Source organism: Podarcis melisellensis (genome assembly GCF_964234715.1).
Source record: "Podarcis melisellensis genome assembly, chromosome: 15".
NCBI classification, from domain to species: Eukaryota; Metazoa; Chordata; class Lepidosauria; order Squamata; family Lacertidae; genus Podarcis; species Podarcis melisellensis.
Genome location: NC_138532.1, coordinates 7221500 through 7248934, shown reverse-complemented (window position 1 = coordinate 7248934; position 27435 = coordinate 7221500). Strand labels below are relative to the sequence as shown.

General features: G+C 48.3%; 1 protein-coding gene and 1 long non-coding RNA gene across 3 annotated transcripts in view; one reads left to right on the top strand and one right to left on the bottom strand.

The window, feature by feature from the left end:
* LOC309358086 (uncharacterized protein) overlaps positions 1 to 22593 on the bottom strand; it is a 43197-nt gene extending 20604 nt beyond the window's left edge. The window contains exons 1-11 of one of the 2 annotated variants that reach the window (XM_081890842.1): positions 22433 to 22593; positions 21653 to 21895; positions 19929 to 20014; positions 19071 to 19225; positions 17139 to 17269; positions 16842 to 16966; positions 15686 to 15856; positions 14908 to 15015; positions 13814 to 13960; positions 12176 to 12586; positions 9982 to 10219 (exon numbers count right to left, since the gene is read on the bottom strand). In XM_081890842.1, the coding sequence (XP_081746968.1) occupies positions 9982 to 10219; positions 12176 to 12586; positions 13814 to 13960; positions 14908 to 15015; positions 15686 to 15856; positions 16842 to 16966; positions 17139 to 17269; positions 19071 to 19225; positions 19929 to 20014; positions 21653 to 21744 (1664 nt within the window). In that variant the 5' untranslated portion in view covers positions 21745 to 21895; positions 22433 to 22593. Of the gene's footprint in view, positions 1 to 9981; positions 10220 to 12175; positions 12587 to 13813; positions 13961 to 14907; positions 15016 to 15685; positions 15857 to 16841; positions 16967 to 17138; positions 17270 to 19070; positions 19226 to 19928; positions 20015 to 21652; positions 22110 to 22432 lie in introns of those variants that run through there. The other variant, XM_081890841.1, reaches the window with a different exon arrangement.
* Positions 1 to 27435, top strand: part of LOC309358325 — an 87052-nt gene that overhangs the window by 29452 nt on the left and 30165 nt on the right. The window lies entirely within an intron of this gene.

Genomic DNA, 27435 nt, shown 5'->3' with positions numbered 1-27435 from the left:
AGTCTCATGCTCTAACAACTGAGCTATCTGGGTTCTCCTTTTAATAATAATAATAATGATAATAATGATAATAATGATAATAATAATGTTTGTTTTTTTATTTTCAATGCAGAATCATAACAAAAATTACAAACATTGAATCCAAAATAATACTATACAAACAAAAAACCCCAGAACATACAAAAAAAAACAGAAAAGAAAAGGGGGGGAAAACCAATGGAAACAAAACTAAACTAAACAAAACGAAAAAGCACACATCTACAGAAAAAAACCATATCATTACGTACATAAACACAAATTGACTTCCTTCCTTTGTTCTAAGACCTCAAAAAATTTACTCTTACTGTATTGTTGTGTCTAATTAGATTACTTCCACCTTTGTACTTTTTTTTACACCATTTTTCTTTTTCTTTAACCCTGTAAAGCATCATTCATTACATACCAATATACTTACTCCAGAGCAATGTTTTTTCATATACTCTTTAGCACAACCCCATTCTTTTAATAATTTCTGGTCCAATTGTCCCCTTATGTAAGCTGTGAGTCTTGCCAGATTTATGTATTCACAAAATGTAATTTGCCAATCTTTCACTGATGGAATTTTTCTGCCTTTCCAGTTTTTAGCTATAAGCATCCTGGCAGCTGTTGTTGCATAAAGGAATACTTTCCTTTGATTTTCGGGGATATCATTTGTAATTAAACCTAAAAGGAATGCCTCCGGTTTTTTACTGAAAGATATTTTAAACATCATTTTGAGTTCTTCATAGATTTCATTCCAGAATTGTTTAATAGGTCGGCATTCCCACATGTGAAACATTGTTCCTATTTCTTTTTTACATCTCCAACAGGTATTCGATTTTAGTTTGTAAATTTTAGCCAATTTTACCGGAGTTAAGTACCATTGTGTCAGAGTCACCCGTTTGGTCCCAGCTCACAAGAGACCCAACTCCGATCCGGTTTATTTACAGAAAGTCTTTATTGAAGATCATGGTTGCATTTACACTCCATCTCTGTGACTCTACATCTGTACCGTTAGATCGTTGAAGTCCCCTCTGAATCTGTCCCGCCTCGGCACCAATTTAAGAGGCTAGCCCTGGACCACCTCTTCCTCTCCTTCCTTTTCCGCAGGGTCTTTCTGCCCCCCTGAGTTCCCCCTCTCCGGGACTCGCCCGAGGCTGAATCCTCTGACGCCTCTGCCCCCCTCCTTCTCGCTTTAGGGCCGGGCTCCTCCCCAGGGCTCTCCTCACTTCCGCGCGCCTCTACCTTTGAACTTGGCGCGCGTACGTTGCTCCTGACCTTTCTCTTGACCGCTACACTGCTCTCGGTGCTGCTCTCCACCCCTTCCGGCTGAGCGCCCTGCTCCGATCTCCTTCCCCTGTCTCTCTCCTGCTCTGCTCCCTCTGACACACTTGTAACTCCACCCCCTTCACTCCGTTCCGGCTGAGAAGCCGGCTCCTGCCTCCGACCCCCACTGGGGCTTCTCCCTTCTCTCCCCTGCTCCTCACTGTTTCCCCCTTGTCCCCCTTTCGGTCTGGCCAGGGGAGCCCCCTTTTGGGAATCCTCTGACTCACTGGTCAGACTCATGGAGAACCTTTGGGCATCGTCATCCTCCTCCTCATCTCTCTGGGATTCTTCCCCCTCGCTCTCTGTCTCCTCCCCCATCTGCTCTTCTCTCCCTGAAACCCTGACATCCATCCCCCCCTCGAAGCCCCCCTTCCCCCCTCCCGCTCGCCGGGGGCCGGTTGTGGAAACTGCGGCTCTTCGGGGGTAGGCTCAGGATACAGGTCGTCTACGTCAATGTTCTCTGCTGGCAGTTCTGTGTATGTGTGTTCGAACTCGGGTTCTTCCCCCAAATGCTTCTCAGTCTCTGCTTCCATCGCTACTTCCTCCGGTGCTGCCCGCCAAGGACCTATCAGCCACCTCTTACGCCATTCCTCCTCTGGCTGCTCCTCCCACCAATAAGGGGTTTCCGTGTCCACCCCCGAGCACGATCCCCTGGGCGGGCTTGATTCTGGTGTTCTTCCCTCGGGGGAAGAGAAACCCCTGAACGTGCTATCTGACAATGTGGGTGTGAAAAGCCAGTCATCAAAGTACTCAGCTGGCATGGGTCTATGTGGGAAAAGTGCATGGAACTCTTCTTTCAAAAGGGGTTCGTCTAACTCGTAGCCTGGCACCCAACTATTAGCAGTGGCTGGTGTGCCCTCCCTGGCGAGAAAGTATTCAACCCCCTCCTCCCCGCATCTCGAGTCCAGTATCTCTGTGACCTCGTTAAGGGGTTCGGCTCTAGGCGACCCCCCCTTCTTTGGTGCCCCTTTGCGTGGGTCTGGTACTGTTACTGACTCCTGAAACCTGTGCGGGGCCTTGTAGGGAGTGAGCACCGACCTATGAAAGACCGGGTGCACTCTGGAGCCTTCCGGAAGGGCCAGGCGAAATGCTACTGGATTGATCCTAGCCTCAACTTGGTAGGGTCCTAGCTGCCTGTGTCCTAGCTTCTTCTTGGCTAACGATTTGGCTGGCATAGCTTGGGCTGCTAACCATACCCAGTCCCCCACCTGGATGTCTTCTCCCGCCCTTCTGTGCTTGTCCGCCTGCACCTTATAGGCCTGCTTGGCCAGCTCTAAATGTCTCCGCAGCTCCTCGTGCACCTCTTGCAACTCTGCTGCGAACTGGTCGGCTTCTTGAGGCACCCCCTCCTCTGGTGCTATAAGCCTCGGAAAGGTTCTGGGATGACGGCCATTGTTCGCGAAGAACGGTGTCACCCGGGTCGATGCGTGCTTCATGTTGTTGTAGGCAAACTCAGCCATCGGCAGGTAGTCCACCCACGCTGCTGGTCGCTGATTGGCGTAACACCTCAGGTACTGCTGCATGATCGCGTTGACCCTCTCTGCTTGGCCGTTGGTCTGCGGATGTCTCGCCGACGCTAGGTCGATCTTGACGTGCAGGATACCCAGAAGCTTCTTCCAGAAGTTGGAAACAAATTGGCGCCCCCTGTCGGACAGGACGGACTGCGGTAGTCCATGCACTCTGAACACGTGGTCGATGAAGAGTTTGGCGGTCTGTTCTGCCGTCGCCACCTTGGCACAAGGAATGAAGTGCGCCATCTTGGTGAACAAGTCCACAACCACCAGCACCGCCGTCTTGCCCCTGGCGCTGGGCAGGTCAGTAACAAAGTCCAGTGCTACCCTCTCCCACGGTTGCTGCGGCGTTTCCAGCGGTTCCAACAATCCCGCCGGTTTCTGGTGTACTGGTTTGGACCTCTGACAGGTGTCACACCTGGCGACGTAATCCGCCACCTCTCCCCGCATCTGGGGCCACCAAAAGTCCCTGGCCACTAGTTCTATCGTCTTCTCCTTGCCGAAATGTCCCGCACTGGGAGCGTCGTGCAATTGCTGCAGAACCTTTGCGCGAAGTTCATCGTTAGGCACGTAGAGGGCACCCTTGCGAGTTAAGAGTCCGTCCCGCAACTGGAACTCATCGTCTCTTTGCGACCCGCTGCGGAGCTCCTCCATCTTGGACTGTGTAAATTGATCCGCTTGCAACGCTCGTCGCACCGCGTCCAGGTCGACTGCGATAGCCGCGCACGCCCACGCCTGCGGTGCGAAAATGTGCTTCGCTGCAATTGGTGTCGTCTCCTCCAGGTATTGCGGTTTCCTGGAGAGTGCGTCTGCTATAACATTGGAGTCCCCCGGGATGTATTCTATCTTGAAGTCGAAATCTGCAAAGAATTCTGCCCAGCGCATGTGTCTTTGGGTCTGCAGCCTTGCCGTTCGCCAATACTCTAAGTTCTTGTGATCCGTGCGGACTTGCACTGTGTGCTTGGCTCCTATGAGGAAGTGCCGCCACGCTTTGAAAGCTGCATGAATGGCCAACAGCTCCCTGTCCCATATGGTGTAGTTCCGCTCCGTCTTGCTGAGCTTCCGGGAGTAGAAGGCACCCGGCCTCCAATTGCCTTGCGGATCCTCCTGCAGAAGGACGGCTCCAACCGCTCTGTCGGACGCATCGGTTTCCACTCGCATGGGTCTGCCGGGATTCACGTGCAGTAGCTGTTCCTCGGAGGCGAAGAGGCTTTTAAGCTTCCGAAAAGAGCGCTCTGCCTGTTCCGTCCAAGCGAACCTCTTCTTTTTGGAACTGAGGGTGTCCGTGATTGCTGCCGTCTCATTGGCAAAACCTTTGATGAATTTGCGATAAAAATTGGCAAATCCGATGAATCTTTGGACCTCCTTCCGATTGCGTGGGCTCTTCCAGTCCAACACCGCTTGGACCTTGATTCTGTCCATGGCCAGCCCCTCGTCGGAGAGCTTGTAGCCAAGAAAATCCACCTCCGTCACATCAAACTGGCACTTCTCCAACTTGGCGTACAGCCTGTGCTCCTTCAACCTCTGTAGGACCTCCTTTACATCCTTCTCGTGAGCCTCCGGCGATTCCGAGAAAATCAGGATATCGTCGAGAAAACATACACACTTCTTGTAGAGGAGTCCCGCCAGCACGTGATGCATAAATGCTTGGAAAACGTGGCTGCCATTTTGGAGACCAAACGGCATAACTCTGTATTCATACGTGCCTAGAGGCGTGAACATGGCAGTCTTCCACTCATCGCCCTTCCGGATGCGGATGAGATTGTACGCTCCACGCAAATCCAACTTGGTGAAGATCTTACCCTTCCTAACGGTCGCTAGGAGGTCGTCAATCTTGGGCATGGGAAAGGCCTTGGGCTTAGTCAGTCTGTTTATGAACCTGTAATCCACCACGAGTCTTTTTTGGGGCGTGTCTTTTTTCTTCACAAAGAAAACAGGACTGCCTCCCACTGCCTTGGATTCCCGGATGAACCCGCGCTTCAGATTCTGCTCTATGAATTCTCTGAGCTCTTGCATCTCGTCCTCAGACATGGAATACAGCTTTGCAGTTGGCAGCTGCGCCCCTGGCACCAGGTCGATCGCACAGTCGTAAGGCCTGTGAGGCGGCAACTTGTCAGCTTCTTTCTCGCAGAAAACCTCCAAGAATCCCTCGTACTTGTGAGGCACTGCCTGCACCATGCCCAGGTGCAGTTGCTGCTCAGCTCCTTCCTCCTGATTGGGTTGGATGCAATGCTGAGCACAATACGATGAGCAGAAGGTGATCTGCCGCTGGTACCACGCTACAGCGGGACTATGTCTCTCCAGCCAACTCATGCCTAACACAATGGGTGTGTCTGACAGGTGGGTGACATTGAAGCTAATGACTTCCCGATGATTTCCAATCTGCATCACCATGGGAGGCGTCTGCTGCACAACTTGCCCTCCCAGCAATTTCCTGCCGTCCACTGTGACCACGTTCAGAGGGGTCGTTGCAGGCAGGAGCGCTATGCCATGCTGCTTGACAAATTGCATTCCCACAAAATCCGCGTTGCTTCCTGAATCAACCGTGATCGGAACTTCCAGGGATTGTCCATTTGGCAGCTGAAGGGTTGCAGTGAGTTGCACTGCTGGCTTGGGGGGTAAAGGGTCTGTGCGTTGCAAGGGTGCTGGGGACTGTTCTACAGATCCGCCTGGCTGAGCCCCAGTAGCTCCGCCTCCAGCCAGGCACTGTCGTTTCCCTGAGGCTGCTCCGTTTGCACCACTTCCGCTGACACTGTTGCTAGAGCTGCAGTGTGCTTCTGGAGCCTCTGGGGGCACTCTTTCGCCATATGGTGTGCACTGTCACAGATGTAACATTTCCTGGTCCCTCTAGGCGGCTTCGCCTTCACTGCACCGGAAACAGGGGCTCTGGATGGTGTCTGAGCCCTAGCACCACCGATTTCCATCGGCTCTTCACCTTGCCTCCCCAAGGGCGAGGGGTGCGACTGGTTGAAGTCCCTGGGGACAAAAGGGGGGGTTCTCGCTGGTGCACGCGCCTGGGGTCCCTCCCCCTCGTGCCACGGGCGTCCCTCATGTCGGATTCCAATAGCCAAAGCCCGATGCACGACGTCTTCCAGGGTCTGGGGTCTATCCCCCCTGGCGATCTCATCCTTGACGGGGGGGCTAAGCCCCTCCCAGAAAAGATCTCTGACTGGTTTACTATCCTTCTCCCAGCCCAACGCAGTTAGCAATGCAAAGAACTTGGAGTGATATTGGCGCACAGTGGCTTTGCCTTGTCGCAGTCCGTGCATCTGTCTACGTGCAATATCCACATCCACAGAGGACTGGAAACAAGCATCCATCGCTTTAATAAATTCATCAGAACTGCGGCGGGCAGGGCCATCTTCGCGCCACAAATTGCGCAGCCAAGCTCTGGCCTCCCCATGCAGATGCGAAATTATGAACCCCACTCTCTCCTCCTCATCCTTAAAATCATGACGGAGTAAATGCAGTGCATACACGATGTCCGCTCTGAAGTTAGGGTAATCTTGAAGGTTGCCATTAAAGTGCGTAACTAGGGCGCCCCCCCGCCGTCCAAGTGCAACGCCCTCCGATCTGGACCCCGGGACCCCTGCCCTGGCCGCTTGCTCCCACCTTGTTCGCAGGTCCTGGCAAGCCTTGTCCAGTTCGTCATTCTTCTTCTGCGATGCAATGACTGCAGCTGTGAGCTCGGTAACTTGATTCCTCAGCGTAAGCAGCTGTTCCTCCGCGCTCATGGCTGCTCCCGGTGGTGAGCTTTGCAAAAAAAAATTTTTTGCGTTCTGGAGAGGGGACTTACTGTCAGAGTCACCCGTTTGGTCCCAGCTCACAAGAGACCCAACTCCGATCCGGTTTATTTACAGAAAGTCTTTATTGAAGATCATGGTTGCATTTACACTCCATCTCTGTGACTCTACATCTGTACCGTTAGATCGTTGAAGTCCCCTCTGAATCTGTCCCGCCTCGGCACCAATTTAAGAGGCTAGCCCTGGACCACCTCTTCCTCTCCTTCCTTTTCCGCAGGGTCTTTCTGCCCCCCTGAGTTCCCCCTCTCCGGGACTCGCCCGAGGCTGAATCCTCTGACGCCTCTGCCCCCCTCCTTCTCACTTTAGGGCCGGGCTCCTCCCCAGGGCTCTCCTCACTTCCGCGCGCCTCTACCTTTGAACTTGGCGCGCGTACGTTGCTCCTGACCTTTCTCTTGACCGCTACACTGCTCTCGGTGCTGCTCTCCACCCCTTCCGGCTGAGCGCCCTGCTCCGATCTCCTTCCCCTGTCTCTCTCCTGCTCTGCTCCCTCTGACACACTTGTAACTCCACCCCCTTCACTCCGTTCCGGCTGAGAAGCCGGCTCCTGCCTCCGACCCCCACTGGGGCTTCTCCCTTCTCTCCCCTGCTCCTCACTGTTTCCCCCTTGTCCCCCTTTCGGTCTGGCCAGGGGAGCCCCCTTTTGGGAATCCTCTGACTCACTGGTCAGACTCATGGAGAACCTTTGGGCATCGTCATCCTCCTCCTCATCTCTCTGGGATTCTTCCCCCTCGCTCTCTGTCTCCTCCCCCATCTGCTCTTCTCTCCCTGAAACCCTGACACATTGGTACACCATTTTCATAAAATTTTCTCTTATTGTATAACATGCCATGAATTTAATATCATATTTCCATAATTTCTCCCATAAATAAATTTCTCCCAGAAGTCCGTTCTTAAACCAAAGCATTCTTAAACCAAGGTGTGCTTTCCCAGAACAGCAGGGGACTCAATTTACAAATAATAATAATTTTTATTTATACCCCGCCCTCCCCAGCCAAGGCCGGGCTCAGAGCAGCTTACAAGCAATAATAAAAACAAGTTGAATGATTACAACGTAAAAACAAAATTAAAATACAGCATTAAAATACTGAAACATTAAAATATTAAAATGTAGCCTCATTGCAGGAGGAGAAGGAAAAGAAAAAAGAAAGAGAGGGAGGGAATCAGATTGGCTCCAAGCCAAAGGCCAGGCGGAACAACTCAGTCTTACAGGCCCTGCGGAAAGAAATCAGATCCTGCAGGGCCCTGGTCTCATGAGGCAAGCGTTCCACCAGACCGGAGCCAGAGTTGAAAAGGCCCTGGCTCTGGTTGAAGGCAATCTAACTTCCTTAGGGCCCGGGACCACTAGGGTGTTGCTACTTATGGACCTTGAGGCTCTCCGTGGGGCATACTGGGAGAGGCGGTCCCGTAGGTACGAGGGTCCTAGGCTGTGAAGGGCTTTAAAGGTCAAAACCAGCACCTTAAATCTGACCCTGTACTCCACTGGGAGCCAGTGCCGCTGGAAAAGCACTGGGTGAATATGCTCCCATGGCAGAGACCCCGTGAGGAGCCTCGCTGCAGCATTCTGTACCCGCTGGAGTTTCTGGGACAGCTTCAAGGGCAGCCCCACGTAGAGCGAATTACAGTAGTCAAGCCTGGAGATGACCGTCGCATGGATCACTGTGGATCACTTTTACCTTTCCATGCTCAGGCTGGGATGTGTGCAGATAAATCAGCAAATGCATTTCAAAGAATACATTTCATGCCAGCTTCCTGGCTTGTTCAGATCACATCATTTATAGTCATGAGGTCAAAAATTTTAATTTTGGAATTGCTGTAAATTGCTTGGTAGGTGGCTCATTGATGAAACTCTCCTTAACTGAGGCCACATCCTCATCAAGCACATTTAAAGCACACGACTCCCTCCCACACCCAAAGAATACAGGGAAAACGTGTTCTCCTTCATGGAGAGCACGTGTTGCGGTGGGGGCCGCCAGGACACTCCAAAGTTGGGGGCGGGCTAACTGATCGTTGGCTACTGAAGCGTTTGGGGCTTCCCTTGTTGTTGGGAAGAAGTTAATGTTGCCATTTATTGATTGACAGCCAGAAATACTAAAACTCCTTGCACGAGGCTAGGGCTTCCTCTTTTCGCCCATGCATCGGATTGCCCGTCCCACCCTCCCTAGAATAGGGTTGTTCGCTTTGACCTTGCTATGCCTGTCATGGGGTCGTCTGCTTTGGAGCGGGGGCCTGGTAGGAATTTTGTCCATCTGGCTGATTGGCTGGGGCCGTTTGGTTTTTGCCTACTGTGTAGCAAATCATCACAACTTGTAAGGTTGCGGTTAGGCATTGGTTTATGGTTTGGTTGGTTGAGGGGCATGGATTGGCTGTGCCTGCCCCTCTAATGCTGCTGCTGCAAGGGATTCCGTTAAAGGAATTGGGGGCTCACTATTGCTTGTCCACTCTGTCAAGGGGGCTCGGGCCATAGCAATGAGCTCCTGGTTGCATTTGGGGTGAGGGCAGGTTCCCTGCTCCGCGTAACCCCCAAGTGTATTCCCCCATTCTGACTTTTCGCATCGTGCGGAATGTCAGTCTGTCCCCCATGTGGGGGCAGATAGTCACAACCAATGCCTAAGCAACCACTCACAAATTTGTATTTTAATAAAGTTGTGGCCAAAATTATTGCCAAAAATTTTAAACAAAAAATTCTGTGTTATGTGTGAGTTATTGGGGTGGACCTGGGGACCTCGACACGCAACTGGGATAATAGAATCATAGAGTTGGAAGGGACCACTAGGGTCATCTACTCCAACCCCTTGCAGTGCAGAAATCTTTTTCCCAATGTGGGGCTCAAACCTATGACCTTGAGATTAAGGGTCGCATGCTCTGCCAGCTGAGCTATCCCCCTCACATAATGGACATTTGGAGTACAAAGAAACTTAGTGGCTTCCTGGCAACTGGGATGGTGAGAGGGCTACGCCACCATCCCAGTTGCCAGGAAGCCACTAAGTGACCTTGAGATTAAGGGTCGCATGCTCTGCCAGCTGAGCTATCCCCCTCACATACTGGACATTTGGAGTACAAAGAAACTTAGTGGCTTCCTGGCAACTGGGATGGTGAGAGGGCTGCGCCACCAGCTCGAAACATTATGGTGCCCAAGTTAGAGCGGCAGCAAAGGACATAGAATCATAGAATTGTGGAGATATGTAATATATAGCATTATACACACACAGTATAGGAACCCCATATAAAATGTCATAAAACCTCAAAACCACATCCAAGACCAAAATCTGGGAAGAGAGCATCATTTAAAACCATCATTGCCAGTGGAGTGAGTTCCTGCTTACCCCTTGATGTGGAACTCCAGCCCCGAGGGGGAGAGGAGGAAGAGGGCAAACTCTGGCTGCCTCCACTTTAGCGCATAGCTGACCAGGCACATGTTGTGGGAGCCAGCGGCAGCAGCAGCAGGTTGACTTCGAACCCACAGCCCGATGGTGAAGGTGTTGAGGTAGCGGCGTATGGCATCTTCCAGCTGCAGGCGGCTGCCACTGCTGGGGAAGTGTAGGTCAAAAGAAAGGCGATACTCTGGAAGGGAAGGCAAAGAGGTCAGCCTCTGAACTTACCCAACAATGTGAGCACCCTCCTTTGCAGATTCTCTGAGAAAGCACAAAAAGCCTTTGTAGCCTTTGCCTGCCCTCCTTCAGCGATTCCTGGAAACAATCAGTGGTGGACTTGGAGGGAATTGAGAGGGTGGGCTGCAGGTCAGTCACACTTTGAGACTGGCACAGGTCCAATTGCAACTGCGTCAAGATCTGCTCTGGTCAGACCTCACCTGGAGTACTGTGTCCAGTTCTGGGCACCACAGTTCAAGAAGGACACTGACAAACTGGAATGTGTCCAGAGGAGGGCAACCAAAATGGTCAAAGGCCTGGAAATGATGCCTTATGAGGAGCGGCTAAGGGAGTTGGGCATGTTTAGCCTGGAGAAGAGAAGGTTAAGGGGTGATATGATAGCCATGTTCAAATATATAAAAGGATGTCACATAGGGGAGGGGAAAAGGTTGTTTTCTGCTGCTCCAGAGAAGCGGACATGGAGCAATGGATCCAAACTACAAGAAAGAAGATTCCACCTAAACATTAGGAAGAACTTCCTGACAGTAAGAGCTGTTCGACAGTGGAATTTGCTGCCAAGGAGTGTGGTGGAGTCTCCTTCTTTGGAGATCTTTAAGCAGAGGCTTGACAACCATATGTCAGGAGTGCTCTGGTGGTGTTTCCTGCTTGGCAGGGGGTTGGACTCGATGGCCCTTGTGGTCTCTTCCAACTCTATGATTCTATGATTCTATCTCTGGGCACCAGGTTGGTGATCTCCACCTGACTCTCCAGCTTTCTTATGCAAACAAGTTAGCAGAAAGGCTTATTTATTTCATTTATCTCCCACCTTTTTCTCCAAGGAGTCCATAGTTCACCCCCCCCTTCCTCAGTCAATCCCTACAACGAGCCTGCAAGGTAGGCTAAGAGGCTGCAGCTGACTCCAAGGTCACCCAGTGAGCTTCATGACTGAGTGGGGAGTTGAACCCTGATCTCCCAGGTCCAAAACCTGACACTCTAACCACTACACCATGTTTGGTTGTACTGCCCCACCCCTTGTTGGAGGTGATGATGTCTGTGCATGGAAAATGGTTTCTGTGCATGCAAAAAAAGAGAAAGAAAAAGCTGGCAGTCTTGCAACATGCAAGGGAAGCACCTGGAGATCTGCAGGCAGTGCAACCTTTCCAACTATCATGCTCAGCTAGCAGATAACTATCATGCTCAGCAGAGGTTATATTTTCTGAGAATCCTCCGGAAAAACAATCTCTCAAAGGACCTGTTGATGGCATTCTACCATTGCACTGTGGAGAGCGTACTAACTTATGGTCTGTGCGTGTGGTTTGGGAGCTGCACGGCCAGGGAAAAAAAAATGCTATCCAGGGTTGTAAAGACTGCAGAGAGAATTATTGGGTGCACTCTTTCCACCTTAGATCAAATCTATGCTGCCAGGTGCCATAAGAAAGCGGCAGAGATAGCACATGATAGTACGCACCCCGGAAATGATCTCTTTCAGCTTCTGCCTTCTGGAAGAAGGTATAGGGTTATAAAGGCCAGGACTAGCTGCCTGAAAAACAGTTTCTACGCTAATGCAATTCTGGTTCTAAACGCAGCATAAGGGGTCTCTGTAGTATAGTGTATTTTAAAATGGGGTTTTAGAGATTTTAGGGGGTTTTGAATGTTTTATGTAGTTTTTATGTAGTTTTATGTAGTTTTTCAATTTCATTGTTCCGCAAGGGACAATGACAATAAAGATATCGTATATATTGTATATATCGTATATATGCCAAGGAGACGTATATCTCTGTTGACATGAATTCCAAGGAAACCAGGTAGAATGGGCTTGCTGCAGGGACCCCCCATGACTCTTTACAGAAACATCAATGCTTGCCCACAAAAGCAAGGAGGACTCTTCTTTTGTCTCCCCCCCCCAAAAAAAAAATTCACCCCAACCTACCTAGAGACGCGTTGGCCACAGTTGCTCCCATTATCCTCAAGGAGCCAAGGTTTGCAAAGGGAATGTCTTGGGCGCTGGAGAGACGGAAATGCTCCTGGTGGTCCAAGAAGCTTGCGAGGCCGTCAGGGTAAGTGAAGAGGCTCCATGTGCTGAACAGCCCAGGCGAAAAGGGCACCCCAGAAAAGTTCTTGCGCTCCAGGGAGCCGCCGAGATCTGTGGTGACACTGCCACGCACGTGGGTGGCATTGGACTCCAGGCTTAGTCGGAAATGAGTGGCATCGGTGTGGAGGCCAGCCAAGGACAGGGTGCAGGAAGAATGACCAGGGAAAGAGAAGGTGACATCAGCTGTGGCATGCGGACCTATCCCTCCAGGGAGGGGAAAGTACACAGGCTCTGGCGGACCACAAAAATCTGGCAACAGAGATGGGAGCAAATTAGGCCCAGGGAAGGGAAGGCGGAGGAGCCTGCTGTTATTGGTGGAGCTCGACTCAAGGACTCCCAACACTCAGTGGCGTAGCATGGGGGGTGCAGGGGGGCCGGCCGCACCGGCCGCAACATCTGGGGGTTAGGGTTAGGGGGCGCAAATCTACGGGTTAGGGGGGCGCAAATCCACGGGTTAGGGGGCGCAAATTACTTGCCTTGCCCCGGGTGCTGACAACCCACGCTACGCTACTGCCAACACTCATTTCATTCAGACCCTGTGAGAGGAACCATCGGAGGACTCCATCCCACAAGATGCCCACCCGCCTTTTGGATCAGCCCCTTAGCACTCAGCCACTGCCTCTCCCCCCACCCCCTGCCGAGGCAAAAGGGATTGGGAGGGGCAGTGACCTACAAAAATTCACATGTGGAATCTGAGGTTCCCAAACTTGTCCCCCAAATCCAGATTCTTTTATCTTTCAGAAGGATTTTATGCAGTTACGAAATGAAATGCCGGTTCTGAAATCAAAATGAGCATGCCTTTTTTGAATTGCCTCTTGTAAACCACCCTGAGATCTTGATGAAGGGTGGCATATAATTTATATAAGGGTGGCATAGTTTAAATAATTATTCAAGGGGATGAAAGCTATCCCCCTACATGAGGGCTTTCTTCCATGATTTCCCATAAAAGCCTTTGGAGAGGGATTTTGTCTCAAACTGTCAGCTCAGTCCTTCACAGGTTTGTTGCCAGCCCTTTGCATAGTCTGTTCCTCTAGTCTTTCTACCTAATTTATCAGGAATTTGCTAATTAGGGGTTTGCAATTCCTTGGATCTCAGAGTGGCTGGAGCAGAGTACAATTAATAACATTGTTACCGTTACCATTATCGTTACCGTTATGTTTATTGTTATCATTAATCGATATCATACTGTTACGGTTATGGTTATGGTTACAGTTCTGGTTACCGTTACCGATATCGTTATCGCTATCATTATTATCAGCTGCTTTCTTGTCTCCTTGAGATAATGTCCAGCATTTCAGATGAAAATCCACATTTTCACACCTGAGTGGTGCTTTTATACTGCAAATTGCTTTGTGATTTTAGCTCCCCTTTTCTCCACTCACGAGAAGAGAGAGTTAAGAGGCAGCTCTCTCTCTCTCTGTCTGCTCCATCCTGTCTGCGGCCCCTCTGTTGCCCTTGAGCATCTATGGCACTCACCATATCTGTGCTGGCAGACAAATCCTGTTATTTCGGTCGTAGGACGCTCATTGCACGGTCTGGTCTGCCATGTCCCGTGTTGGGCCATATTGGTGGGCTGCAGACTCAGCACCACACACTGGTCCTTCACCTGTTCGGGGGCTTTTCCTAGAGAATAGAGCAGCCAGGGGTGGTAAGAGCCCATATGAGCGGCTTCTGGCTACAGCCTCCTACCTTGTCTCCAGGAAGTCCCAACACTCTTCCTAATGCTACCTTCATTGTCACTTCCTGCACTTCTTTCCCACCCCAAGTGGGAAATGGGCAAGAACTTTATGTCCATTCCACACCCTTCCCCCAGCCTCAACACCCCATCCCAGAGCCCATTTGTGTGGAGAAGGAACCCCAGCTGAGTCAATGTGGTATTGCAGACTAGGGCCTGGGAGAGACCAGGGTTCAAATCTTAATTTGGGCATTGTTGTTGTGGGGATTAAGGGGATTAAGGGTGGAGGGAAAGAGCTCCTTGTAGAAAAATGTGGGATATGAATGCAATAAATACATAAATAAATAAATAAATAAATAGGGGCAATAAAATAATAAAGAGCCCCAGGTCTTATGGAGCAAGTCTTATGAGGAACAGTAGAGAGAGTTGGGTATGTTTAGCCTGAAAAAGAGGAAACTGATGGGACAGATGAGAGCCATCTTCAAATATCTTAAGGTCATCACATGGAAGATGGAACAAGCTTGCTTTCTCCTGCTCTGGAGCGTAAGACTTGAACCAATGGATTCAAGTTACAAGAAAGAGGATTCTGACTAAATGTTAGGAACAGCTTTAGGGCAGTACGAGCTGTTCAGCTGAGGATTGGACCCCCTCAGAAGGTGGTGGCCTCTCCTTCCTTGGAGGTTTTTAAGCAGAGGTTGGATGGCCATCTGTCATCATGCTTGAGCTGAGATTCCTGCATTACAGGGGGTTGAGTTGGGGTCCCTTCCAACCCTACAAATCTATGATTCTAGTTTTTATGCAGTTCTGGATGGCAGCCAAGAGTTCTGACACAGAGAAGCAGCTGTGATTCAGGACCCTTCTGGTTCAGGAGCGATCATGCTTGGACTCAACATACCCAGATGCCACCGGAAATAGGCTGGGGGGGCTGACGAGTCGCTCCACCTCCATGAGGTGCCAAAGCGCAGCCCGATCCACATCTGCCAGCCGTTCTCAGGAAAGGCATCTGGGGAGGAAAAGGAGAAACCGTCACAGATGTTTCTTGGTAAGGATTAGATGGCCAGCTCCCCGCACCCTCTTCCAGTGCAAAACCATCACTACTACCTCCCAGTTTGAATGGGGACAATAAATGCCACCATCTCATAGAATTGTAGGTCTGGAAGGGACCCGAGGGTCATCTAGTCTGACCCCCTGCAATGCAGGCATACACAGTTGTCCCATACAGGGATCAAACCTGCAACCTTGGCATTATCAGCACCACACTGTACCAACTGAAGAGGAGGAGGAAGAGAGTTATTCTGAGGGCGGCATTCGGCTACAGGTGCTCTTTTAAGTTTTGAAAATCTCCACTGTTAGTTTCATTTTTTGCTGCTTTTGACTGTAAGCATCTTTAAAGGGGCATTTGCCCAGAAAAGCAGCCCCCCAAATAATTAAAATATAAAGAGATAAATGGCAACAGCCACCCCCCAAGGGCACTTAAAAAACTAATAAGAAGCACATATCTCAATTGGTAGAGCATGAGTTTCTTTATCTCTGGTTCTTGGGTTCATGCCTCGTGTTGGACTACTAGACGGATGGTCCTTCCAACTATGAGTCTATTATTCTAAGAGGAGCCCAGCTAGATCAGCCCAAAATGCTACTGTCTTGGCTACTGGTTTGCTGCTTCCGTCCCTCACCTGACAGGAAGCTGTTCTGCTCCTCATCTCCAACAATTGCAAGGCCCTCCCCAGATTCCTGGCAAAAAGACTGGGCCTCTCTCCATGACCTCAGTTCCCGGAAGGATGGGAAGTGGAAGGCGTAGCAGTGGGAGCGGAAAGGCACTTTCCTCACAGAGCCAGAGAGGGCATCTAAACAGGAAAGGCACAAGGGGAGAGAGAGAGGTAGAAGAAGGTGCAGCTATGAAGTTGGTGGGCAGGTCTACATTTTAGATTGATGTAAATGGTGAACTCCTCACACTGCCTTTATTTCCCCTTCACCCACCCAGCGTTCTCCTCCACACTTTCTCCTCCTGAAATCCAGAGATCCCCTTTGTACTTCCCCCAGCAGGGCTTTCGACAAAATCCCCCAGGATATTATTGTGAAGAAGCAGGTAAAATGTGAGCTGGACGAGGAAACTGTTAGATGGATTTGTAGCTGGTTGCCTGGCTGAACCCAAAGTGTGCTCATTAATGGTTCCTCGTCATCCTGGAGGGAAAGGGGGGCTGCCACAGGGCTATGTCCTGGGTCCGCTGTAGTTTAACATCTTGGATGAAGGAATTGAGGGGATGCTCATCAAATTTGCAGATGACCCCAAAATGAAAGGGGAAGCTAATGCCACAGAAGACAGAATCGGGTTTCAAGATGACTTTAACGGATTGGAGAACTGAGCCCAAACTAGCAAAATTTCAACAGGGACAAATGTAAGGTTCTGCACCTTGGTAGGAAAAACCATCTGCACAAATATAAGATGGGGGACACCTGGCTTACTAGTAGTACATGTGAAAAGGGTCTAGGGGTCTTAGTGGACAACAAGCATAACATGAGTCAACAGTGTGATGCACAGAGGAGAGGCTTGTCAGTGGCTACTAAGTCTTAAAGCGTCAAGGGACCCCTTCCATGCCGACCCTGGGTGCTGGGGAGGTAAAACCCAGCCAGATGGGCAGGATATAAATACTACTACTACTACTACAACAATTACTACTACTACTACTCCTCTTAAAATTAGTGAGGGCTGCTGGGATTGGCTCTCTCCATTCATCAGCAAAATGCAGTATTTCTATAGCCTCCCTCATTACGCCTCCTGCTGGCTGCCGAATGTCGAGGCTGGGAAGGAGACACCCCCTTTGCTCTTACCTGTCATGGGCATCTCACAGATGAAGGACACGTTGGCACCGCAATCCCAGTCCCTCCACTGGCCAGCGTAGATGCCCAAGAGCTGTGTGCAACGCTCCTTCTTGGGGTGGCCTTGGAGCCAGTTTCTGATAAAGCAGAAAGAGTTCAAGAGCCAAAGCAAAGAACTTGCTTCTGGTCTCTTAGCAAACCACTTTGATAGCTCCGTCGGCAGAGCAGGAGACTTGATCTTGGGGTCGGGGGTTGAAGCCCCACACTGGAGCCCTCTGCCATCAGAGCCACGCATCAAGGTTCTCTTACCTGTACCAGCTCTGCGATAATGGGGTGCCATCCACCCAGGCGAGCTGACTGCTTCCCTCTCGCCATGCCAACCCGATCCAGTAGTGCAAGGCGTTTTCCTGGGTGCTGTCTGAGAGTTCCGTCAGGAACATCTGTGCAAAGGCAGCATAATAAAATCACAGAATCATAGCATTGTCGAGTTGGAAGGAACCCCAAGGGTCATCTAGTCCAGCCCCCTGCAATGCAGGAATCTTTTTGCCCAATGTGGGGCTTGAACCCACAGCCCTGAGATTAAGAGTTTCATGCTCTCAGATTGTTCTTTGCTGAAAGAAAATTATATGAAGATGATGTATAGATGGTATAGAACTCCAGTGCAGTTAGGTAAAATGTATAAAACCAGTTCAAATGTGTGTTGGAAGTGTAAGGAAGAGGAGGGGACATTTTATCATATGTGGCAGGATTGTAATGAAATTAAAAAGTTTTGGGAAATGATATACAATGAACTGAAGAAAATGTTCCATCTAACATTTGTTAAGAAACCTGAAGCATTTCTGTTAGGGATTGTAGGAAAAGACCTGCCAAGGAAGCTGAAAAATATCTTCATGTTTGCAACAACGGCGGCGAGAGTCTTAATAGCACAAGGATGGAAGAATGAGGAAACCCTGACTAAAGAACTGTGGCAAGAGAAGCTGATGGACTATGCAGAATTGGCAAAATTGACACATAAACTACGGGACAAGGAAAACTGTGACTTTAATGACAAAGTACTTAAAGAAACAACAAAGTGAACTGGACTCCTTGGCAGGTTTTGAATAACCACTCACAAACTTTTTATGGACAATAACCAGCCAGATAAATTAAGGATTTATACAGTTTTGTAATATGCAGAGAATAGTATTTGTAGAGAAACCAGAGACTGGACCTGAGGGAAATCAGGGGGAGGGGAGGGCGGGTTATTTTATGGGGGGAGGGGGGAATGGGGGGAATTAAGGATGATATGTATTATGTTTTGTTTAAATTTGTAATAAAAAATATTTTTTTTAAAAAGAGTTTCATGCTCTACCGACTGAGCTGTCCTGCAGTGGGAGCAAAGGCAGGCAGCATAACTTTCGCCACTTTCCCAACAGTCTCTGCCAGGGACTTCTACAGGAAAGGGGCCATGGCTTGGTGTTAGGGCAATTGCTTTGCATGCAGAAGGCAGCATCTCTGGGTAGCGCTGGGGCAGCGTCCTTGCATGAAATCTTGGAGAGTCAGTGCAGACAATGCTCAGCTAGTTGCACTAGCTGTTTATGTTCCTGGGCTCAGGAAATGACCTAGCCGACCTGGGACTCAAGAGCCCTCATTGGCTGCAGAATAGAAAAGGGTTCTGAACAGTGTTAGAACAGTGTTAGAAATTCAACAGGTGCCAGGCGCATTTTGCAGAGATCTCTTGGTTCGCCTCCTCCTCAGTTAATCCCGACAACGACCCTGCGAAGTAGGTTAAGAGTCTGTGATTGACTCCAAGGTCACGCAGTGAGCTTCATGACTGGCTGAGTGGGGAGTTGAACCCTGATCTCCCAGGTCCTGGTGTGACTCTTAACCACTACAGCATACTGGTTTCCTAAAGAAATTCTACTATGGGACCGCTCTATCAGTTAAGTTGGTCAATAAATATGGGGAAAGCAAATTGTCACTTTGAGAAGGATCTGCAATATTTTCCTTGAAGCTTGAATCCTCCCCCCCCTTCTGGGTTGTTTGATTGGATGTTTTAGTGGGCTGTCAACCACTTTGAGATTTTTCCTTTAAAAGATAAAGCAGAAATGAAACATGGTACCTAGGGCACCTGGCCATTGCCATACCTGGGTCAGATCTGGATTCTGTGCCAGGCACTCATCCTCAAGTGAGGTTTCCCTCGCTTCCTCCCTCCCAAACTAAAGCATCCCCAGCCTGCAGCTTGCAAAATCCGCCTCTTACCTGCTTGTGGTAATCCTTGATGACAACCAGGTCTGCCTTTTGGTCCCTGCAGAAGACTCTGGCTTCGCTCCAGGACAGAACAAGAGAGCCAGCTGGGATGTAAAGGCAAAGCTCATCCCTGTACAGGATCCACCTTGGGGGGCACAACCCCAGCACTGTGTGGAAAGGAAAGGTGGCATTGTCCCAATCAGTAAAATGTTAGCTTCTTGTTGCTAACTTTCAAAACAGTAGCTTCTTGTTCCCACCTCTCAAAACTGGGGATTTGGACAAAGGAGGGAAGGGGCATGTCAGATGGTGTTCCTGGGCACTAGAAATGCTTTTGGGTTGGGCCTGCTTGCTGGTCTGGGAACCACAGAATCATAGAATAGAAAGGGACCCCGAGGGTCATCTAGCCCAACCCCCAGCAATGCAGGAATCTCCACTCAAACATCCATGACAGATGGCCATCCAATCTCTGCTTTAAAACCTCAGTTGAGCAAAAAAGAACAATAACTCCAACTTCCTGCATTGCAGAGGGTGGGACTAGATGACCTGTGTGGTCCCTTCCAAATCTATGATTCTATGATTCTATTATAAGGAGATCTGCTCTTGCTGGTTACAGACAGCCTTTACCTCCTTTTCCTTGCCAGCCTGACAGTTTCAGAAGGGTTGACTCTGACACCTAGGACCAGTCTTCAGGAGTTTTGCTTGCACACACACACATCATAATTTGCAGCCTCAGGTTTTTTATCCCCCACCCACAGATAAAATGACCCATAAATTGGTTGCACATAGCGAAGAAGAAAGGCCAGGGCACTTGAAACAAATATTGTGAACTTCCCACTTTTTATCTCTTGTCTTCCTCCAGGAACTTCCTACCAGAATTGGCGAAGAGCAACCCCAACAGAACTCGGACTACCTTCTGTTGCATCTCTGCTCTCCATAGAGACGCTGACCCCATCAGCCTGAAATCGAAATCATATCACAGTTAGTCTTTCCCAATCTCTGCGATAGGAGATCTCCATCCCCTGCCAGGACGTGTTCCCAACCTAGTCAAGGAACAGACTGCATACAGGTCTTCCTCGTGCCTTCAGTTCAATGCTGCCAATTCATGTGGTAATGTAGCAACTTTTCTGGTATCTGTACCCAGCAGTGTTCAAAATTCCCCAGATGAGTTTTTGCAATGGGCAGAGGTCCAATTGTGACCACGTGGAGATCTCTGGGCAACAGGCTGGCAACTGACATCTCCATCTTGCTGGCCCCTCCAGCTTTCTTAAGGATGTAAGCAGAAGAGCTTATTTATTGCATTTTTATCCTACTTTTTCCTCCAACGAATACATGGTTCACCCCCCACCATAAAAAAATCAAACAATCCAGAATAAAACAAATTCAAGCTTCAAAGGAAGTATTTCAGGTCCTTCTCAAAGTTACACTTGGCTTTCCCCATATTTATTGACTGACTTAATTTATAGACCTGCCCTGTAGCAGAAAGACTCTAGGAGTGGTTAAAGCATCCAATATGGCAACCTTATAAAATGGCCTCTGTACTCTCAAAAAAACAAAAAAACAAAAAAACAACCCAGGATGGTTGAGGAACAGTTGAGGGATCTGAAATAGGCAACCTTTCCTATGTATGTGAGAGAGAGTGGCAACGACCACAGCATCGTACACACACCCAAAAATCCTGCTTGCTTTGGGGCACCACCTAGCAACCAATAACTCTAGGCAGGCTTGATTTAAAGGTTCCAGCCACTAGGCCGAAACGCAGCCTGCCTTTTGTTACCAGTTGTTGCTGCTGGTCATAGATCATAGAATGGTCTAGTTCTGATGAGATGAAGAGTCTCGTGCTCTACTGGTGATGATCGGTACTGGGGGGAAACAAGGCATTAGGAAATAAATTTTGACTCAAAAACAATAACTGCGGGGGGGGGGGGACCACACACACACACCAAAAACACACACCCATAGCCGGACAGGTGAAAAAATGGATGAGGCAAAAGCAGCACCTCCCTTGGTCAAGAAGAGAGCAGAATGGTGGCCCTTTGGCAGAATGACCATGTTTTTGCAACAGACCTCAACAGCTTTGTTCAACATCATCTGGTTAGGATGGGGAGACAGCTGCCCCTGTTGAATTTCTGCCTGCCAATGCAGGAAATGTTTGCCCAATATGGGGCTTGAATCCACAACTCTGGGATTAAGAGTTTCATGCTCTTACCAACTGAGCTTTCCCATTGTCCTACCTGGGGATGCAGGAATTTTTTGCCCAACGTGGGTTTGAACCCACAACCCTGAGATGAATCACCTCGTGCTTTACTGACAGAGCTATCACACCTATTTAGCTCTCTGAAGCAGTATGATTCTGATGCTGAAAACTTTTCCAGTTGCTTTTGCTTCAGGAAAGCTCAGTCAGTAGAACATGAGACTATTAATCTCAGGGTGGTGGGACTAGAAGACTATTAATCTCATGGCAGGGGGCTGGACTAGATGACACTTGCGGTCCCTTCCAGCCGTACGATTCTATGATTCTAACGCTGCAATCCTAAGGCTCAAATAAGACAAGAGCACCTCACCTAATTGACCCACACAATATTTGGGGGCATTACCATGAATGAATGGTTCTTTTATGCATTGATAGTGAGATGTCTGAAGAAGGGGAAATGTACCAGGCCGAAAATTCGGTGAACAATGGCTGCATTGACTCAATTGGATGCGTTAAAATCCTGCTTGCGTCAAGAGGAGCAGAAACAACGGAAGCTGCTTTAAGTGACCCTGGAGCAGCAGGCTTTGATGTGTTGACTTTATATCAAAAGATTTATATCCAAAGATGGCCCCTTTCCAAGACTAGCCTGAAAAGTGAGAACAATCTGTCATTTCTCAACCTGAGATAGCTCAGCTGGTAGAGCATGAAACTCTTCTTCTCTGGGTCGTGGGTTCGAGTCCCGCATTAGGGGAAAGATTCATGACTTGTGGGGAGTTGGATTAGATGATCCTTGGGCTCTACAGTTCCATGATTCTAAGCTTAACGCTGAAACAAGCTCATAATCCAGTGCTATTCCATGGACTAGGTAGACCACTGTTTCAGCTCTGTTGGTTAGAGCGAGGAGCTGGTAATGCCAAGGTTGTGAGTTTGATCCCCGTATGGACAACTTGCATATTCTGCATTGCAGGGAGTTGAGCTAGATGACCCTTGGGGGAGAGAGGGCCAGGAGACAGACATGCGCTCCCCACCCCCAGTCTTCCAGAAAACACAGAGAAATGAAAAGATCAGTGGAGAGATTGGTTGCGTACAGACACAGTCTCCAATAGCTTGGGGGGAAAACTAGAGAGGAAGGGAAGACAGGGACCTTCAGTCCTCACAACTGGCTCATTGGGGCAATACTTACCGACAAGAGTTGCTGGCATCACTAGGACTGTATAGTTTTAGTTTCTTTGAATGAAGAGTTAACTTCACTGAGACTCGTGTTTTTTATTGCTGACCTACACCTGACTCAGGCTCCTGACATGCAAACAGGACAGCAACAAGGCATGCAATGTCCTAGAGACTAGGATAATCATCTCTACATGTAGTCATGAAATGACTCAACAAGTCATTGACCTCCCTGGCATCGCTATGGTAACCCAGTGACACAAGGCCCCCTTATCTCAGAACATCCAGGCATGGGGGATTGGTCTCAAGACATGAGACCATTTAATTTTAACTCATAGTTCACACTGTCTATCAGCTCAAACCCACCCCTGACAGAGAACCCCATATGCAGGAAGATGACAACATCTTCCTGTGGCCCAGGAAAAGTGACCTTTAGAGCCAAAAAGGAGAGGCCTAAAGACTATAGGTCTGGCACAACAGCACACCCCACTCTAAGGATGAGTGAATCCCTAGATGCCACCCTCCAAACCTGTGACAAGCACAGGGTCTGGGGTGGTTTGTATGGGGAGAGGTGGTCCTTTAAGGCACTGGGGTCCTGAGCTGTGTAAGACTTTATAGGTCAACACCAGTAAGTGACAGCTGTCAGTCGAGTCAGATTCTGTGTACATGAAATGGGCAGGAGGTGCCATCCTGTCCATTGCTACAGGTGGCAAAATGTCTTGGGCCAGCCACACATGTACTCATCCACCAGAAAGGACCCACACAGAAATGTCACCTCTCACATCCCTGTACTTAGGGGGTAGTATTCAGCTATGTTTCATTTGGAGTAGACTCATTGAAATTAAATGGACCTATAGTAACAGTCATTTTCATTTATTTCTGTGACAATACTCAGAATAAAACTTAGTTGAAAACCACCCAGGGTGCTGCTCATTACTAGTTAAGTCACACATAAAAAACACTCAATGGTACAGTGTTTTTAAAAACTGCTCCAATTATAGTAGGTTGTTTGTTTTTCCCCCAGAGGCCTATCATCCAGTTGTGATTGGATGATTTTATTTGAGTAATAAAGGCTGCAGTGGCAGATAACTGTTACAGGTTACGACCCTTGTTATGGTTCATGCAGACATTTCTTCCAGACCAGGATAAATGTTGCTATTTGTTTATTCCTTCAGAAGAGTAGAGACTTGGGTCTTTTTGCCACAATCAATTTATTATGCAATACATATTTGTTTATCATCTGTTACACTGTGGGCACATCTCTTTCTCCACCGCACTGCAGGATATTGCATTTTCACTGTGGGGATATTGTATTTTCAAAACTCTCAGAAAGCAATATTTCTATCTGCCATTGTGAAGGGCTGGGCTGGGGGGTTAAGAAAAAGCAGGCCGGCTCACTTGCAAGATAAGGGTGTACAAAAAGTATTGTATTGTTTGGTAGGGTATAGAAGCTGGATCTCTCTCCTTGAGACAGGTTTGCACTGTGTGTGTGTACCCAACAACATTGGGGGGGGGGAGAACCAAATCACTGTTTGCATCATTAACGGGGTTTTTTCTGTATGCCCTGTTTAGGGAAGTTTTCAATGTTTAATGCTGTACTGTGTTTTTAATATTCAATTGGGAGCCATCCAGAGTTTATTATTTATTTATTTATTTATTATTGTTATTATTATTATTATTATTATTGTTATTGTTATTGTTATTACTATTATTATTTGGTGGATGTGGTTACATCAATATTATGAGCCAATATTAATGTTACCATATCTATGACTACAAAATTATACTGTGTGTTTTGTTCTTATGCTGGGGTTTTTTTACATTGCTGCTAAAAATGGTAATAAATAAAGTGTGGGACTTCCTGGCACACATGCCCTTTGACGTGGAAGCTCTTCTAATAAATCTATGCTGCCTTAATAACATTCACATACAGAACATGTAGCTCAAGCTAGAATTGGGTGTGCCCTTTAGTGTCATGTGTCAAAGCACTTGCCAAAGCAGTCAGAAACTATATTGGGGTCAATAACACATATCACAAAACTGTTTCTTCAGATTCTTCACCCTGTTCCTAAGCAGTGGGGGAATTTTACTCAATATTCTCCAGGAAGTATCATATGTGAGGGGCTCATCTTTAGCAAAGGTAGTGAGCACTGCTTCATTATTTTTTCAGAAGGGTTTTTCTTCTGTTGTTGCTGCTGCAAAGAATGAAGCAGAGCTTTGCTTTGCAAAGAGGATATAAGGATGAGAAAATTAAGTGTAGGTTCAGAATAGCTGCAGTCTGCAGACAGTTTGATATCTCACTGGGAACTATCACATTTATCATATGCAGAAGTGTGATGAGTTTTGCCCTCGGTATGTGGTGCCTTGAATTTGATATCATACTTTGCAGCCTGATCTAGGAGAGCATGCTCATTTATTATCTTTGGAAGAAGTTATGAATCTGTATCATGCACTTACTAGTCACCCAAGAGGAGAAGGAAAAGGTGACCAGTTGTGGCTGAGAAGAAGGGGAAATGAGGACTGTCTCACGATTGTTCTTTACTTCTGCATGGTTCCAAAGTGCAAGAAGTTTCGAGAGACTTGCTGGCAGGGCCTTAAAGGAGTGTTAGAGCACATGCTTTATGTAGAGAAGGTGCTAGGCTCAGTTCCTGGCATCTCTAGTAAGGAAAGGCTGTCATCACGCAGGGGGGGCAAAGCTAAGCGGGGTCCAGTATGGTTTCAAATTGGATGGGGGCTGTATTGCAAGGGGATGGACTAGATAGCCCTTAGGGTCCCTCCAAACTCTTTCATTCTATGCCTCTGTGTGTCTATGAACTGCAGTTAATTCCTTTGGGGAATTAAAGGGACAGAGCTACCTAAACTGTATAGAAATTTATTCATGAGTGTGACTACAGTGGCAAGAATGTTACTTGCCCAAAAATGGAAAAAAGAAGTCCCAGCAAAAGAAGAATGTTTACAAAAACTTATTGAATATGCATGAATGGCAAAATTTGCCAAAAAAGTAAGAAATCAAGATAACAAGCTTTTTATAAAAGAATGGAAATCGTTTATTGAATATTTAAAAATAAACTGTAAACAGATAAGAACATTGGCAGGATTACTGTAATAACCTGCAGTTTTATAAGAGTACAGTGGTGCCTCTTGTTGCAGATGGGATCCATTCCAGAGGTCCGGTCAGATCCTAACGTTTCTGCAACCTGGGGGCTGCTTCTGCGCATGCGCATGTGGTGAAACCCGGGCAAATACTGCTGGGTTTCCACTTTCACATCCTGAAGTTTACGTAACCAGAGGTTTACGTAACCGGAGGTACTACTGTATATGTTTAAAGTAGATGAATAAATGAGCAAATTAAGTTAATTTGTATACAGTGGTACCTTTGGTTGCGAACGAGATCTTTTCCGGAGCCCCGCTTGCAACCTGAATGGAACCCAACCTGCGCCTGCACACGCATGGGTCACAATTCACCGCTTCTGTGCATGTGCATGACATCATTTTGTGCATCTGCATGTGCACAAGTGGCGCAACCCAGAAGGAACCCTTTCTGGTACTTCCGGGTCGCCGTGGGACACAACCTGAAAAGACGTAACCCGCAGCGTTCGCAACATGAGGTATGACTGTATGCAGAAAATGTAAAAAATAAATTTAGGGAACCGCAGGAAGAGGGGGAAGGAAGTCAAGTTTTGACTGCAGTTAATACACAGCAGGGTGGAGCTGGCACACTGCACATGCTCAGGGGCACTGCCAAACTCTCTGATAATATGATATATTGATATAATATGATATATTATCATATGATATGATAACATGATATATCTCATTCAGGTCCAGGGTTTAGGTCCCAGGAGCTCCCTATTTATCTACTTGCATTTTGGGGCATGCTTTTGAACAGCTAGGTTGGCAGGAGCTGGGACCGAGGAACGGGAGTTCACCCTGTCATGGGGTTTCGAAACTCCGACCTTCTGATCGGCAAGCCCAAGAGGCTCAGTGGTTTAGACCACAGTGCCACCCACGTCTCATGATAGTAGTAATAGTTAAAAATGCACAAATATTTTTTAAAAAAGAAAGAAAAGAACTCTGGAGCAAGAAAATAATCAGAATAGCTCTTCAATTTACTGTGAATTGTAAACAATGTATTGTTTAAGGTAACTTCAATAAATAAACAGCAGAATAATAACGATGATGATGATGATGTGCTTTAAATCAAGGGCAGAGGAAGGGGGGGTGCGGTGGGGGTGGGTCGCCCTGGGTGTCACCACTGAGGGGAGTGACAAGATGCACGGTGGCACTCACCGCGGGGCCTGCAGCGTGCCCCAGCCACACATCTCTCCTGGGAGTGACACGGTGGCTTGGGAGCCCACAGGCTCCGCACAGCCCCAAAGGGTTCGCCTGCCGCCTCCCCCGCAGCTGTAGGGCAGCCCCAGGCACCTGAGCGGTTTCCTCCTCTGCTGCTTTAAATGTATGTTGTGGGTGTGACCATCTTCTAAAGTGCTTTGGGAATTTTTGTTGTGGCAAGTGATCCATGTATTAAGTAAACCTAAATGACAAGTGTGCAAAATTCCAGCAAGAGAGAAGGCTACCCTCAAAGAGACCACCAATGCTGACACCTGCCATGTCTCTCCCTTAGATGAAGCAACAGGCACCACTGAGTATTTCCCAGCATGCCCCAAAATGCCCAGCATAGTGGCACTCTATGATATTGCAGAAAATTTAAATGGAGCCCAGACTGATAGTTTGTCAGCATGCACCACAATGTTGCATACTTTGGGGCAGGGTGGAAAATTTAAAGTAGGAGCTCATAGCACCCCACTACTCCCCACCTCCTGACACTGAATAACCCAAAAGCCAGGAGCCCAGCAAATTTAGTGGGGCACCACAGAGGACACTTTGCTGAAGGAGCTCTCAGATCAGTGTGTGAAATAACTCCCTCAGCCCTCAGTGCTATAGTTTGCTTGGCACCTTTGCAATTCTGTTTGTGACAGGGACCTGCTGTCTGTGGTTTCTTGCGTACACAAAAGTAAG